The following is a 15,832-nucleotide window of genomic DNA, read 5'->3' as shown; positions in this document are numbered from 1 at the left end:
AAGAGGTCACGCCAATATGCTACCAAATTACTACACCATGGCCGAGACCAATATTTAACTACTGGGTGTGTCCATGGAGTCCACGCTAGTACAACTCCATGGGGTTTGAGCTCTGTGAGAACCCCCTGGGACTGGGAAGAGTCGGTTACATGTGTCAGATCTACCGAGAGGAGTAAGTGCTCGCTGAATTACCTGCAGTTATGGTAACACACCAGCAAAAGAGACAGGAAAACAGCGTCTACTCCAGTCACATTCCCAGTATGCCTTAATGGTATTGGTTATTACATGGATTCGGTTAGTATTATAAGATTTAAATCTAATTTGTCTTTTAGTCTACCCTGTAAAATAACTCTAGATACTCTCACATCAATGCCAACGGTATGGATAAAACACAGAACACCTCAGAAACAGCTGGCTTTACCTTCCAGCGGTGCAGACACTGGAGACTCCCGCATCGACATTCCTTGCTTTATATTTCCTTCCATTGTATCATAGCTTCTTTTTAAACCGATTTCATGAGCAGTTCTTGGACTCCTTGTTCCTTCACGGACATTTTTAATAGCTGGCAAAATTTACAATAGCATGGTTAGGAAATATAGACAATAAAAAAAGACACGAGCACTACATTTAATCAGACCACAGGTCATTAGCACTTCAACAACACAACTTCAATATAATGTTTAAACATTAAAAAGATCTTTCATGGTTTGTTAAAAATACATTTGTTCAAACAGTTACTAATTTATCTGTATTTCAATTGAAGTTCAAATTTAAATGACACATTTCTCTTGATTTTAAAGCAGGCCATTTTAAACTTGGTTGTTTAACTTTCCAAAATAAAATTATTCCATGACAAATTGGAAGTAAATGGCACAGAAATTAAATATTCTAACTATATTTCAAATAGGTAGTACAGGACACTCTGCAGAACACAGGCAGAGTTTCTGGATGACTTTAATTCTGACACCCTCAAAAACACACGTGGGTCACTACTTCTTGCAGGTGACAGTCCAGCGACTGAAGTTTGGAAGCAGATGCAGTTCAGCTCTGGATTAAAAAAGCAGAACGTGCTGCAGCCTTGACTTTGATCAGGTAGAATACACAAATACTCACTATCATAAGATAAAATGTGACCACTTTTGCCTTCATAAATAACGTGGCCTTTGGCTGAAGCTTCCTCTCGGCACTTTTCTGGGCTGCTCTCTTCTGTAGCAAGTCGGGTGATCGTTCCCTTCAGTAACGCATCAGCTGCTATGCCAGACTGGGACAGAGCTGGTGTACCCTGCATTTAAATCAATCAAATACAATTCAGAACATGTGTATTTATTTAAGAGACTAGGGAGCAGTGAAAGGGACAAAAAAACCCAACTAAACACAACATTTTGTTGGAAAACCAATTACTTTATCAAGCAGTATGGCTTAAACGTCTGCCTCTATTATTAGACATTTAACCTAAATTTTAGTAAGATTATTTATAGGCAATTCACTTGTTAAAAAATCCAGAAAGAAGAATAGGGAGTACAATATTAGAAAAGTATTTAATGACCTAGAACATTTACCCTGTAATATCATCTGGGAGAGAAGACAGCATACACTACATACTTCATGGTGCCATTAGGTTTTCTTCTCTATCCAAAGTAATAAAACCTGTCCTTCTCAGAATAGATTTTTCCAATTGCTCTCTGTAACTACAGATGCCAAATCAACCAAAATAGTAGCATTTTAAAAATAATGAGACAAAAGGGCTTAATATACCTTTTTGGCTTTAAATAGCATCCGCTCAAGACTGTTTACAGTTGATTTTAATATCTGAACTCAAGTGTGATGCTATTTTTATGGAAGTTGCTAATAAGCCTTCAGTTAGGTATACCAGAGGCTCTGGTGGTTTTATTTTAAAGGTTTAAAAACCCAGACACATGAAGATGAAATCATTATAATGCTGACTTCAATAGTGGGATTTGGCCACCTGACGGTACTAAAATTTCCTTTTTCGAGGCAGTTCCTACTCTGTGATATTTACTATACTTTTTCAGACATGCAAATATATTCATGGTAATAGCTTAAATACGTTGTTTTGCTACAGCCTTCTCAGTAAAAGGAAAAATACCTGAGTTATGGAGCCTCTCAAAGAAGGAATGGTCTCAACAGAAACTTTATTGGTTGGAGTTCCTCGCGTTATACTTCCCTCCTGTATCGTTGTGGTACCTGATTTGAAATAAGAGGACATCCTGATAAATAAGGGAATAACAATGTTTTTAAAAAGTAGCTACTCTATTTGAAATAATTAGCAACTCTAGTGAAAACTGTTAGCTTACACTAAAATACAGGGAAAATTCCAGTTTAGAGGTGAGCATTTGAGGCAGTTAGACTGTTTCTTCCTCTAACAGTCTTTTACGGCATGTGAAAACATTAATCCATGGTGTTTAGTTACTTTTCTTTTGAGCTCTTTAGGTATTTCACATGTATGTATATGGTCTAGGGAAAAACTTAATTTTGAAATTGGCATGCCTTGAAACAAATGTCTTTAAATGAGACAGGAAGACAAGAGGAGCTAGCTACAAATACACATGCCTCATGAAACACGGAGCAGATTAATCATATAATACTTAAAAACAACACTTCAGCAATTCGTGCTCTAAAAGTTAATTCTCTCGGCTTCCTCGGGTTCTGACAAAGCTTCTTAATCTGTATGACTTTACCTCGAACCACACTTTCATGTTGTGCCCTGACCAGGAGCCCCTCAGGCTGGGAATTCTGACTTCTGGGAGAGAATTCTTCTTGTTTGATATAGGGCAGGGAAGCTATCCAGAACAAGAAAAAGAAAAAGGTTGGGTTTTTTCCTTTAATTATGACTCATTAAATGGTCTATATAAAACACATGTCAGCTTTTTCTTTTCTTACCAGATTTGGCTGACTCTTGCTGTCTTGGCAGCCCAAGAGATATTGAACCCACTGACGGTTTTGCAGTTTCTTGGCTGTAGGAAGCTTGACTATGGGATGTTAAGTAAGTGCCAGGTGTTCCCTGAAACAACAAATATGTTATATTGTTTCTTGTTTCTAGAATGAAGATTCACATCTATGTATAAAGGAGAATGCTAATACTGCTATGATCCTATCTTTAAATGCCACAGTACCCACTGCAAAATATCGAAGTGCAGAACATCAGGAGCGCAGCGTTACTGTTAGTTTGGAAAAGAAGTTCACCTAAACTGGACATCCTCACCCATGCTACTAAATGTAAATAACTACAGCACACACTATTTTATAAGGCAACTGTAACTCCTAGACTTCTAGAGGTGGCACGTATAGGTCTTAAATGTTAACACTGTGAACATACAACCGAGTACAGGATCTTGAAAGTTGGTGAAAGGGCAAAAAAATAACATAAGCACAGATTTTCAAATGATAATTCTCTTACCTGTGAGATTGAGCCTCCCATGATGAAGGAAGGTTTTTCTGATGGCACACTTGTTTTGGAGGATGGAATGAGTGGTGGTGGTGGTCTGGTGGGTCTGGTTGTTGGAAGGCGGACTCCTTCTGGTATATTGGTTATTACTTGGTGAGGTGCTGGCTGGAGAACTTGGGGGAAAAAAATGTACATTGAATACTACAGTCTGTTTCAGCTCTACTAGTTGTTAGGGAGACAAAACCAGAAATAGCACAGTTCATCCGACAATTTCTGATGGGAATTGCCTCACAACACCCAAAAGCCATCTAGCTGTATTTACAACTCTTAAATCCACTACGTCCAAATGTACATTATGCATAGAAACCGAATGGAGCATATCTAATCTTGCATCAAGTTCAAAAAGAAATAGCAAAAGCTGCACTGTAGAATTGCAGACTCAGAAAACTAAACTTTTAAAAATAACAGCCCAGGGTACATTCAAGTGTTCTGTTGTTCAGCTTTTAAAGAAAGTTCTTATTCTTCAAATGGAAGGCAGCTGAGTCAAGTATAACCTAAGCTTCCCTGACTTTGTATTTTCTTAGCATGACATTATCCTCTGCAGGAAAAATCAACAATCCAACTTCCAGAATTAACATTTGTCAGTTATTTAATTGTTTTATAAAACACTTGGACTAGCAGCAGCTCTCTCTTTTCCTCAACTCCCCCCTTCATAAGAAAGGCCACCCACGAATATGACAGTACCTGTATTAAGTTTAAAAACTCTCGATTACTTTGTCCCTATGCTGTTCTAACACTTTTCAGTTCATCTTATTCGCTTAATAAAATAAATGTTGTGCAGCTGATGCAGCAATAAAGAACAAAATTATAACCTCACTGAAGCTAGAAAAATACCAAGTGCCTATTTACAGGCACACACAGACACAAATCCATTGTCTTCTTTTGTTAAGCCACAAAGTGTTTAGAGAATAATCAATATTACATCAAGTCACAGAAGTCCAGCTTCCAAAAGAAGACTACATATCACTATGATACCTAACAAAATATTTACCTGGTGGGACACTGTAGCGAGCTGCATTCATATCAGGCTGGGGAGAGGCTTTATTGACCTCTCTTGGAGACAGCCGGTACGGTGATGCTGACCTGGCTGCTGTATTTTGCACTTGTGCTTCCTGTTCCATTGCTCGCTTGACCTCAGCATAGGGCATATAGGCCACCGGTTTTCCTGCGAAGGTTAAAGTTATCAGAGAGAAAAGAATCCTGGATTAGAAATTAAGAGTCAAAAGGTGCAGTTTACAGCACAATTTTAACAAAGGGCCTACTCCAATGGCGGAAATACTCACCAGGTACAAGTGTTTCAATTAAAAAGCAGTATTCAGGTACAGCTTACGTGTTCCTATGTCTATACTTTCATATTCAAAGCTTTGGAAAAACAAACAAAACAAAACCAAAAGCTTTTTCATACTTTCTCTATATGAAACACAGTTATCCGGTTCCTTTAGGTCCTTTAAGTAAAAGCTCTGCTATTGAAAAGATTTCATTTAAAGAAGATTCCTTTCCAAATCCTGTGCATCAGCCAGGTTTACATGCAAGTTCAGCCAGACTTACATGCCAGTCCCACCAGATAAAAAAACCTCCTCTCCTTGTTTGCTTGCACAGAGAAGTTACAAAATCAAAGTTCATACACCAATATTGCCCACTGATGGTGTTTAAAGGGAAAATATATTTTTACTGAATTTAGGAATTTGAAAATCCAGTACCAGAACTTCACAAACTCCTTTTCCTTGGCAATGGACAATTTAATTTTTCAAAATTACGAGCCAGAACAAGTCTACTGCAGCTGTGAAATTACATCTTTAACCTCCATAGTCAAAGAAAGATGGCACTAGTCATCCCATAATAGCTCTCTAAAGGATCTTCTCAATTTTATTTCCTGGTAAAGTATCACGTAGGCTGTCGTAAGCTAATTCAACAGGCCCTTTAGTCTGACAAGATGCTCCACAACACAGGCAGTGCTCTGATGTACGTGGTACCAGGTTTTTAACTGACTGTGGGCTCTCTGCAGTGGCAGGACACGCTTCAGATGCACGGTGTGATCTCAGGAAGTAGCTGTTGAAATGATCTGATGACATCTCAGCCCCTTCTAGTTTACAGATGAAGATGTCCAGGCTTGCCGAACCCATTAACCATGTTATCCCTCCCTCTCTGCTGGTCTCAATAACCACTTTGACTTTTGCTGGCAGACTTCACCCCAGAACTTTCCCACGCTTCGTAACACCACACTGCCATTGCCAAGAATTATGCAGGCAGTGTATTTCAGTGAAATGGTACTTTAAAGCAACCCCAGACTTTGCACCTCAAGAAGCAACTTCCAAAACCCACAACCTTACCCTCCTCTCCATGAATCCACAAGCTCCCTTCTCACTATTGTAACAGGCAATAAAATGGTTATGTTTCTTTCACTTTACTTAGGTAAAAGTAATTAAGGTGTAACACTTTCATAACATAATTTAAAATAGTTATGCATATTAAATACAGAATACTCGACTTTCAAAGACTGTGAGAGCTTATGTTGCTAATACTGTGGAGACAACAGAAACAATGCACAAGAATATAAAATCTAAAAATGCAGAATTACGGAACTGTGATATCTAACATTGTAACATTCAGCATACTAATCTCACTCTGTTTATGTCCCTGTTACATCGTACAGGTTGTGGACCTATTCCTTTTCTGGTAAAGGAAGTAGAGGTAAGAGTTACACACAGTACAGAACTCAGCCTCTCAGAGGATATGCTTTTCTTTCACAAAAATATAAAGCAATCTTCTACTAAGCTGTTTGTAATTTGCAAGCTGTTGATAGAACTAAAATAATTTTGGTTCAAAGCAAGAAAATACAGCCAATATACAGAGAGAAAGCATAACAGTAATGTCTAATGAAACCTAATAAATGCATCCTTCGGCTCTTAAGCAGCAATTTGGATGATGAAACATAAACACTGTCCACCTGAATCACAGTAACAGATATGTTCTTATTTAGTCTCCCTGGCAGGTTCTGTAAGCAGTTTTAGCCTTCTTCTGTACTGAAGATCACACCAAGAGCCACATTCAGGAGACACAGGTCCAGATCCCAGAGTTCACTTCAAACCCTGCCTCCAAGTGTCCTCTATACATAGAAAAGCAACCAAGTATCATAATCCCAGGAGAAAGAACCTTTCACACAGCCCTTCAGGACAGACAGGCTACAGCATGACAGCTCTACCCTGCTTCTGTGCTCTAATCCAGGGCTCAGTGTCCATGTACATACTCAAGTGCAGCAAAACATTCCTCTTAATTGTATGTACACTCCTTCAGCAATTCTCTCCCACCTCTACCTTAAGGTTCCCCAGAACATGCAGATATCTGGGTCCTCTCCCCTGCATGCCAAATCTTTCTGAATCTCTCTCTGTAGGAACAACTCATTTTTTGATTTCACCCAAATGGAGCCAGTTTTTCTGCCTTCCCTAAATGAGCTTCAAGGTAGTTCTCCCAATACTGTACAGTAGACAGGTTCCCTCACCCAAGTGCCATCAGAAAGCAGTAATTAATTATCAGTACACTACACTTTCATTTTTAAATGAGGCAGCTGCGTAACAGGCGGACACAAAACGGAGGGTTATTTCTACGACAGATGTGAAAACGCCTACCTTCCCACTCAACATTAGGGCTTTTGGAAGTGCCACAAGGGCTTACAGCGCTTCGATACTCCATATCCAGCTGCTCCTGCCTCTGGCGCTGCTCCTCCAGCAGCGCTGACTCATGCATTGCTTTAATGTGCCGTTGGTACAGCGCATAACCACTCACTGGACTTCCAACAGGAACAGTACAGGGACTGCAAGAAACCTACAAGGAGGGGAAGTGTTAACATCAGGTACATTAATACAGGTACTTACTAAAGTAACTATCTTGCTCAGTGCATCCAGCAGCTGTACTCTATGTACAAGTATTTCAAATGGTCCACATCTGTTTTTAAGCTCCAGCTTGTGTATTTGTTTATACTTTACTTACTTCCCCCCTCAAAAGTATCGTGATACCAAAGCAAATTATGTATTTCTTCATTTGTTTCACAATTTTTAGCTGCCTTAGTGTTGTGACTAGTTTTAGGGACAACAGATACGCCTCCAAACATCACTTAAAACACCCCATACCATTGGTGGTATCACAGCAGCTCGGTGGTGAAGCTGTTGCAGGTCCATCTGCCCTTGCTTTATCGTGGATGATACCAGTATTGACCCAGTGGGATTTAACAGTGAGGGCTTTGACTCCCTGAAGATACTGGAGAAAGAGATTGAAGGAAAGGAAGAATATCACCAAAAAGACCAAGATTAAACATCTTAAAAAATTCACAGGCAAAAGTATGCTTCTCAACTTCAAAAAACCAACGTATTTAAAACACTGGACAAGTAGCTGAAAAATGAGAATCATGATGTGTTTTGTCCCACAGCACATCTGACAGAATAGACAACAGCTGCTGCTGCTGCACTTTGATAATACACAGAAATACCAAAAGGCGTGTCCAGAATCTCCAATACCAGAAAGTTATGTATGCTGTTTCTATATGCACAGTACTGCAAGAATGCAACCCTCTTTATAAAGAATGTGTCATGGTTTTGGAAAAAAAAATAATAAAAAAATAGACAGCAAACACTAGATACATCTAGTCCACGGGAAATAAATAGCCAGTAGTATACAACAGGCTATTTTCACATGGAGGGCTAATGAAGTAGAAAGATGATGTCTGAAGAGGCAAGAAAGTGCAGAAACACCCTCAACTGCACTCTTCCAAAGACCACACGCAGAACAGTGACACTGGATACTTCTGACATTTAACATCTATCCCTGGAACTGCGTGTATATTAAGATCTCTGGAAGGACATTGGCTCTGATGCTGCACTACGGTTACGTAGGAAATGCACCAGCAGAACACTACAAGGACTTTAAATACTACCAGTGGTGTCAGCCATCCCCCCAAAGAGAAAATGTCTCCAAAACCATGCAGGGTTGTCCAAGTTCCCAGGAACCAGGAAGTTTGCCTGAAGATGTTGTACATTTTGGAGAAAGCGGTCATCCACTTCTCAGGACTGTTTCTTGGTTATTTACGGACACTCACTGGTAAGACTGAGAAATACTTCCACTAACAGCCTTCAAGAGATTCAGTTCTACTGACTGATATAACATGGTTCAGTGACAGTAACTGGGTACAGGACTCTACAGGTTATACAAACAAATATATATGAAAAGTTAAAAGGTAACTAAAGTATCAATATTTTATGCCCCTAGATTATTTTTTTAACACTTGTTTCATCTCCTACTAAAAGACAGACGTGAGCTGTTTTCCCTGTCAAATTCAAGGAGTTCTGGATGCACTCTACTAACTATTAACTGAGTTTTCGAGAGCAAGAATCAATTAAAGCAACTCCAACTCCCAATTTTTGGCTCTAGATTCAAACAGGTTTTCACTAAAGGAAAGGGTGAGCCCATGTACTATCCCACACTAACCAATCACACTATAAAAAAATATTCCAAGTCTACTTCTGAATGTGTAGATTTGTTTGAAAGCATTGTGTAAAAGCAACACACTAACAAAACCAAACTGAAGCAAAGAACTTCAGCATAGACCCAGTTAAACAATCACTGTTGAATTTCTTAGTGGATAGATGAGGTCATTTACAAAATTCCTCATGTTACCTACTTATTTTTTTCAGTTGATCACTGACTTTTAAATAGCTGTGCATCACAATATCCTGCATCAGCAAGATCCTCCCCTCCCCACCAGAAGTACCACAGAGCTACTTATTATGGAAACTCATGCCAAGAGCATCTTGAATCTCTTTTCCTGCTTTGGCAAATCTTCATTGCTTCAAGTAAGCTGCTGTCCTTTCCACACAATTGTTGTAATACGATTTCAATCCTCCGAACAGATCTCAAATGGCTTGATTTTCCTCATTCTCTAGCTTTCTAGGTAGTTGTGCTAATTTGCTACCCACCCAGTCAGTCTAGCACCATGAAATTCTGCCTAAGACTCCTCTCTTGCCTTTCATCAAAATTTTAAATCAATATTTCCCTCTGTTGCACTTCCCGTAAAGACTCTTTAGAAATTCCTTCCCTAGCAGAAACCCACAATGACAATATTGCTACTGATGACAGTTTTGGGATCAACTGTTAAGTAAAACAACTTTTTAAATAGCTTCTTAAAGATGGCAATGTTTGCACACTAAACAATGAAACTCACCCCTGTCTGTCAGGTTCTCCGTCAACCTCCTCATCAGCACTACAGGTGGCACTCGAATCATTATCTGAATGGGATTCTTGTCTTGCTGCATTAACTTGCTGTGACAGACTATAGTCCATTTCCTCTGGTTCTGACTTTTCCTTGGGTTTCTCCATCTCTCTCTCTTTGGTATCACTCTCTACCTTCACTTGAATATTCTCTGGTAGTCTCATTTCAGTCTCTACAGGTTCTACTTTGGTATGCACTGGAAGAGTAATCACAGGCTTAGCTTCAACTGGATGGCTTCTACTGTCAACCTCCATAGGCTCTTCTGCCTCATTATTTATTTCTTCCTTAACTTGTGGCTCAGGGTTCTGACTTTCAGCTGTTGATACACTTTGGGCTGTTAGGGAAGGAGATGTGCTGGTTGCAGGTTTAACGGTAGATTCTTGTTCTGCTGTTGCCTCAGTGGTTACCTTCGAAGCAGCACTCTCAGATGGAGTTTCTTCACTTGGCTTAGCAGGTTCTGCTGGAGTTGGAGATGGAGCACTTTCTGTATCTGAACTATTTTCAGCCCCTGGGGAAAAAAATTGGCATAAAGGTTTGCCAACCCTAACACTTAAATTTATCTGTCTGAAGCTTCACTAAGAGTATTAACTAGTAATAGTTACATATCTTTCATTCAGCTTGTTTCAACACGCAGTGTCTTGTGCTGTCAGTTTATTCTCTAAAAAACAGCATAGTCAAAGCTCCTCAAAATACTAAGCAATAACATCTTAAGACTGCTCAATACTAAAAATGTGTTTTCCCCTCCAGATACACCTAGTGAAATAAATGCCAATTGCTAAAATCTAACTGAAACATAGTATTTGAGCACTACATTATGAAGTGAACACAGCTTTCTGAGCATGTAATTGGTACAAAACACACATCCCTTCCTGTGCATACACGAGTCTCCTTCCTAGAAAAGTTACCTTCACTGTCTTCTGGATTCTCTTCTTCATTCGATGCTTCGATATCTTCATCCTCCTGCGCTGACACAGTCGAAGCCACACTCTCACACTGTGATACATCTCGCTCCTCACGGGGCCTTCGAGAAGACTGATAAAGACAAGGCATTTACATGGTACTGAAATTTTGCAAGTGTTATTTCCTTTTACATGCATTCTCATTTATCAATCTGAGGTTGAAATGAAAGGCAGAGAATATCTATTTAGCACAGATTCATTCACACGGGCACACCGTTTCAACTTCAGGCCAGCTTTTGCTGCTCCTGATCAAAAAGGTTTGAGAAAAAAAAAACACTGTCTCAAGATATGTTTGGGGGACAACAAAACTACTGCAGCAAACACAGACACTGATGCTCTTCACCTCAGTGAGGATAACACTGCAGTTTAGAGGATTCCAACTCTCAGGATTTTATTTTAGATGCTTCAAATCTTTCAGTTCCTGGTCTTCTACCAACTCTCTTGCTCTGTTTTGTAAGGTCACTGCTTATGGTGTTTCAAGGCAACTGTTTTACAGCAATCACCTGAACTTCTTTGGTTGCTGGTCTACTGATAAATTTTCAGAGCACTAAGGAATTCATCAGGCTGGAGTGTTCTGATAGAAAATTTTCTATTGCATTTTAAAGCAAGAACTGATGAGTTTCACAGGTCAGTGAGCATCAGCCACCTTTTCCACAAGATTTATGTCACAACACAAAAACTAGTAGAAAAGGAAACAAGTGGTGATTGCAAAACAGTCTCAGGGAAGTGAGATGAATGACTTCAGAAAGATGCCCGGTTTTCCCCTGCAAAATACTCAGTGTCCACTGCACTTACCTTCTGTTTGTGCTGTTGGAGGAGGCTGTCCAGATTGTGTCTCCTTTTATAGTTGAAGTAGAAGTTCTTACACTGAGCTTCACTTTTTGTCCCAACCATTTTGGCAATTGCTGCCCAGTTTCGTCCATGTTCCACCAGGCCTGTTCAAAAATGTAAGAACCAATATTTACTATGTTAAACAATTCAGCTATCTAAACCCAAATAAATGGAACCACAACGCTGACAGGAAGGTAAGGTACAGAAATACTGCTGTCCTTAACAGGTGATGTATTTGATGACTACCCAGGGGAGAAGAAAAGCTGTGTCAACCTGAATGTCTGCTTATGAAGCCTTCAAATCTCTTTGCTGTTGCTAATATTTAACACCTCTGCTAAAAGTATTGATTTTATGCATAAAATTTACAAGTAACAGCATCTGCCAAATGACAAGTTATAAACTACATATGAGAAGAATGTCTTATACAAAAGGAATTTTTGTAATTTATAAACACATTACTTTGAAAATTTACAGATGACATACACACCTTCACATCCGTTTCACAGACTTTCATGGACCATGTACAACATGAAACAGTTCTAAGTAGGCCATATGAAAAAAGTCAACATGAGTCTCAAATAAATGATTTTGTCTGTTAAAGAGGTTTGCTTTAAAACAAACAGCAGCAAACTTCAAATTATTCAAAGTGGTGTCACAAAAAGTCACAGCACTCGTACTCAGTGATTCAGTAAATTGTTGTAATCATGTAAATAGAAGTATTCAGAAGTAAGCCCAAAGGTTTAACAAGTTTACCTTTCTTAGCAACTTCCATTTCTTCTTCAGTCCAGCGAGATGTCTCCACAGGCTCTGTAGAAGCTGAAAAGAGAATCAAAGACACTGATCAGAGAAAAGACAAGGATTCACCATTACAACACCAATCATGCATCCCATAGTCAACTCATCTGTTTACATTAAGGCTTGTTCAAGTCACTTGAGAAAGCTGCCCTTGACAGCGGGAAGCAGTCAGTCACCATTAACTAAGTTAGAGATCCAGTAGGAACCACCACAATCTCAGCAGAGCAAACTGTTCACAACTGTTGTACCTACAGAACTGTGATTAATTATCTTTCAAAGAAGACTTGTAAGTAATTTAGATGTATTTACCAGTAAAATTTTATTTAAACAGTCAACAATTACCATCAACTACTCAAATCAGCAGTCCAACATGCTATAAACTAGTTCCATCTTATTTCACTGACTGCTGTGGAAAGGACTGAAATGTTCATTTATTGACTAGCGCGTATCAAGAAACCTACTTGTATTGACAGAGTCTCCTACTGCATAAACAGAGAAAAATAAAACAAAAAAATAAACCAGTAGGTAAAAACAAGCAGGAAACTTGCTTTTCATTCACTTCTCTGGATTTGATATCATTCTGTTTAAATTTCTGAATGGCATTAAGCTGCAACAACCTCCATTTCCTTTTCATAATATGCCATTATGCATAGCATGCAACGTGGACCTTTCAACAACTTCCACTAACAAACACTAAAAGTAGCACAATAGAAAGTATCTGATCCCCTGAAAACCTGTTTTGGGTTTTCTAGAAAACACTGCAATAATGTGAAAGAAAAAAAAAATTAAAATAAAATTAAAAGAAGACCCACTACTGCCTTAGCCTAGCTGCTGACAAAACCCCACCACATCAACTGGGTAGGAATGTCTATCAGTCATTGATGATTACAGTTAAACGAGAACTAATTTGCCCACTGACTCTGTTCTTTAGGATACGCAGAGTATCTGAGCAACAACAGAACGTTACAAATTCCAGCACAGCAGCTGCCTGTAACTACCCAGCCGAAGAGGCAGGAGCAAGCTTTGCCACAGCAGAGCACTGCAATAAAAAGAAAAAACACAAGCTGCTCCACCATCCTGGATAATTATTTACTAGCCACAAGATATTCTGTTTGTTAGTATTTCTGTACAAATTATGTCAGCCTTTTCAGAAATGCAGCCAGAGACAGCACAGTCTTTTCTAAACATACATGCCAAGAAAGTAACTTTTTATTTTAAAATAAGTCTCCTGCCACCTAATGCAGAAACAACAATAACAAAAACAACTTGTTAGGATCTATTTCAAATTATGAAACTCCCTGAAGTACTCAAATATCAGTCCTACTTATTTAACAATAACCTCTGTGAGCTACAGCCTGTAAGTCAATCTGTGTCAAAGGCATTTGGATCTCTACAAATCCACCATCATCCCTGCAGAGAGAAAACACAGTTATTCACAGAAAGGCTGAACTGCATTTTTTTTCCCAACATGGATCTAGCAGAGTCATCTGATTACACATCTGATTCTGTTCACGAAGTTACACTCCTGAAGTTTAACAGTACCACACAGTCACGAAATTACAAGCAGGCCTAAGAATAAAGATGTAATAGTAAATAGGGGAAAACAAGAGTGCACTGCTAGCTCAGAAAGGAGCCTTCTCTCGGAGAAGAGCCTGCTGACCAGGTGGGTCCCCGAGTGCTCTATAAATGCTACTCACAAGGTTCTGGCGGGGGTGGAAGAGGCGGTGGTGGCTCTTCAGTGGCTGCAGCTGCAGCAGCACTGGCTTGTGCAGCTTCATTTGTCATTGATCTGGTGATTCTGCCCTTGCGACGACCTTGACTGTTGGCAGTTTTTCGGCCCCTAGGAGTTGCCTGCTCCCTTTCCTCCGTTTCCTCTGGTGCAACTTCAGTTTTGTCCTTTTCTTTGGTATTCTCTCTGGGAGTAGTTAAAATATAATTCAGTCACATTTAGATAGCCACTATGGGCAGATACTCCTGAATATCGGTGTAAGAAAAAACCCCAAACCTCTAACAAAACTCCACAAATGCAAAACGCACCTTTAGTGAAACAGAATTCACTTACTGCCCACAGTTTTGAGCTGCTAGAGAATAACACAGATACATGATATCATCAACTTCAAAGAAAACACAAACACTGTGATAGAACATACTAAAAAACACAAAACAAGACAGAAAAATCATTACATGTGCAAAAAAAAAAAAAATCCCATGGCTTTTTCCACCAGTCTGATTAGTTCTGCAAGACAGAGCAACTGGTGTGTGCAAAAGAAATGTTTAATGCACACAACCTAACCTAAACAGAAACAGTTTTCAGTCCAGATTTCACTGTCAGGCTGCTGTGAATCCTGTTCTGATCTTTGCAAAAAACTGCAATCCAGAGGGAATTACACATTTTCAGTATACAGACTTACTTAGACTCTTCTTTATCATCCTTTTCCTCCTCATCTTTCTTTTCTTCCTCTTTTTTCTCTGCTTTTTCTGCTTTATCGTCTTCTACCTTTTCTTCTACCTTTTCCTCTTGAGAAGGACGAGCAATTTGCTGCAACGAAATGGGATTTACACATCAGAACACGATCACACGAAGGTGCAGTAACTTGTAGTCTGAGCAGCCCAAACACTGATGCTATCTTACCTGCCATTTGATATTTGAAGTTACAGTCATTGCACACCAGTCAACAGTAAAATGTCTCTCGACAAAAACTCTTCACACCTATCTCACTCCCAAACCCTAATAAGCGTGATGTCCCAGGCATTATCTCCCAGACTTTGGAAGTCCCCATTGCCACAGAACGTGCATTTTCTGTATATTCCCTGCATATCCTCAGTACCTCTCATTTTATTTTCTCCGCTATTTCTTCTGTCACCAAGGTGAAGGGCTGCAGAGTGGAGGATCACGCCGGGGGACCTTGCTGAAGTGACAAAAGGGGCTAAACCGCAGGAAAAACAAAGACCAAGCACGAAGGCAAAAAAGCGCAGGAAGAGAGAGGGTGCCTCAGCACCCCCCACCCCCAGAGAGGGAAATGTGAGCTCTGATGGCTGTCAGGAGGAAGGAGCCAGGCTCTTCTCTCTGATTTCCAATGCCAGGACAAGGGGCAATGGGAGCAAGCTGGAGCACAGGAGGTTCAACCTGAACATGAGTAAAAACGTTTTCACTGTGAGGTGCCAGAGCATGGCCCAGGCTGCCCAGAGAGGTTGTGGAGTCGTCTTCTCTGCAGACATTCAGAACCCACCTGGACGTGTTCCTGTGTGACCTGGTCTGGGTGATCCTGCTCTGGCAGGGGTTGCACTGGATGAGCTTTTGAGGTCCCTTCCAACTCCTAATTTCTGTGATTCTGGCCAGCTGCCCCACTCAGATATTATATTTTGTCCTAAAAATGCCATGGAGGCACAGGCTTCTTCAGCAGCATGAGCACAGAGGCGATAAGGTGCACATACATGTGTCAACAAGTACACGTGCTGTTGTAGGCCACTAAAAATGAACAGCTACGTTTTACAAGTACTCCGAGAGGTCTGACCGACATC

The 15,832-nt window shown here is 39.9% G+C and overlaps 1 protein-coding gene across 1 annotated transcript in view; it reads right to left on the bottom strand.

Moving 5' to 3' along the window:
* The window catches only part of NCOR1 (nuclear receptor corepressor 1), a gene marked incomplete at its 5' end in the record, with an annotated part of 44,757 nt that overhangs the window by 15,854 nt on the left and 13,071 nt on the right, over nt 1-15,832 (bottom strand). Inside the window, 15 exons of the mRNA XM_010194270.1 lie at nt 422-562; nt 1,114-1,282; nt 2,108-2,205; nt 2,700-2,801; nt 2,902-3,022; nt 3,419-3,579; nt 4,458-4,631; nt 7,093-7,288; nt 7,594-7,720; nt 9,678-10,233; nt 10,631-10,757; nt 11,480-11,619; nt 12,269-12,331; nt 14,008-14,225; nt 14,722-14,849. Coding sequence (XP_010192572.1) covers nt 422-562; nt 1,114-1,282; nt 2,108-2,205; nt 2,700-2,801; nt 2,902-3,022; nt 3,419-3,579; nt 4,458-4,631; nt 7,093-7,288; nt 7,594-7,720; nt 9,678-10,233; nt 10,631-10,757; nt 11,480-11,619; nt 12,269-12,331; nt 14,008-14,225; nt 14,722-14,849 — 2,521 coding nt within the window. The remainder of the gene's footprint in view (nt 1-421; nt 563-1,113; nt 1,283-2,107; nt 2,206-2,699; nt 2,802-2,901; nt 3,023-3,418; nt 3,580-4,457; nt 4,632-7,092; nt 7,289-7,593; nt 7,721-9,677; nt 10,234-10,630; nt 10,758-11,479; nt 11,620-12,268; nt 12,332-14,007; nt 14,226-14,721; nt 14,850-15,832) is intronic.

This window comes from Mesitornis unicolor, unplaced genomic scaffold (genome assembly GCF_000695765.1).
Source record: "Mesitornis unicolor isolate BGI_N332 unplaced genomic scaffold, ASM69576v1 scaffold5741, whole genome shotgun sequence".
In the NCBI taxonomy this organism is placed as follows: Eukaryota; Metazoa; Chordata; class Aves; order Mesitornithiformes; family Mesitornithidae; genus Mesitornis; species Mesitornis unicolor.
Note: the sequence above shows the minus strand (reverse complement) of the source record. Positions and strands in the feature narration are given on the sequence as shown.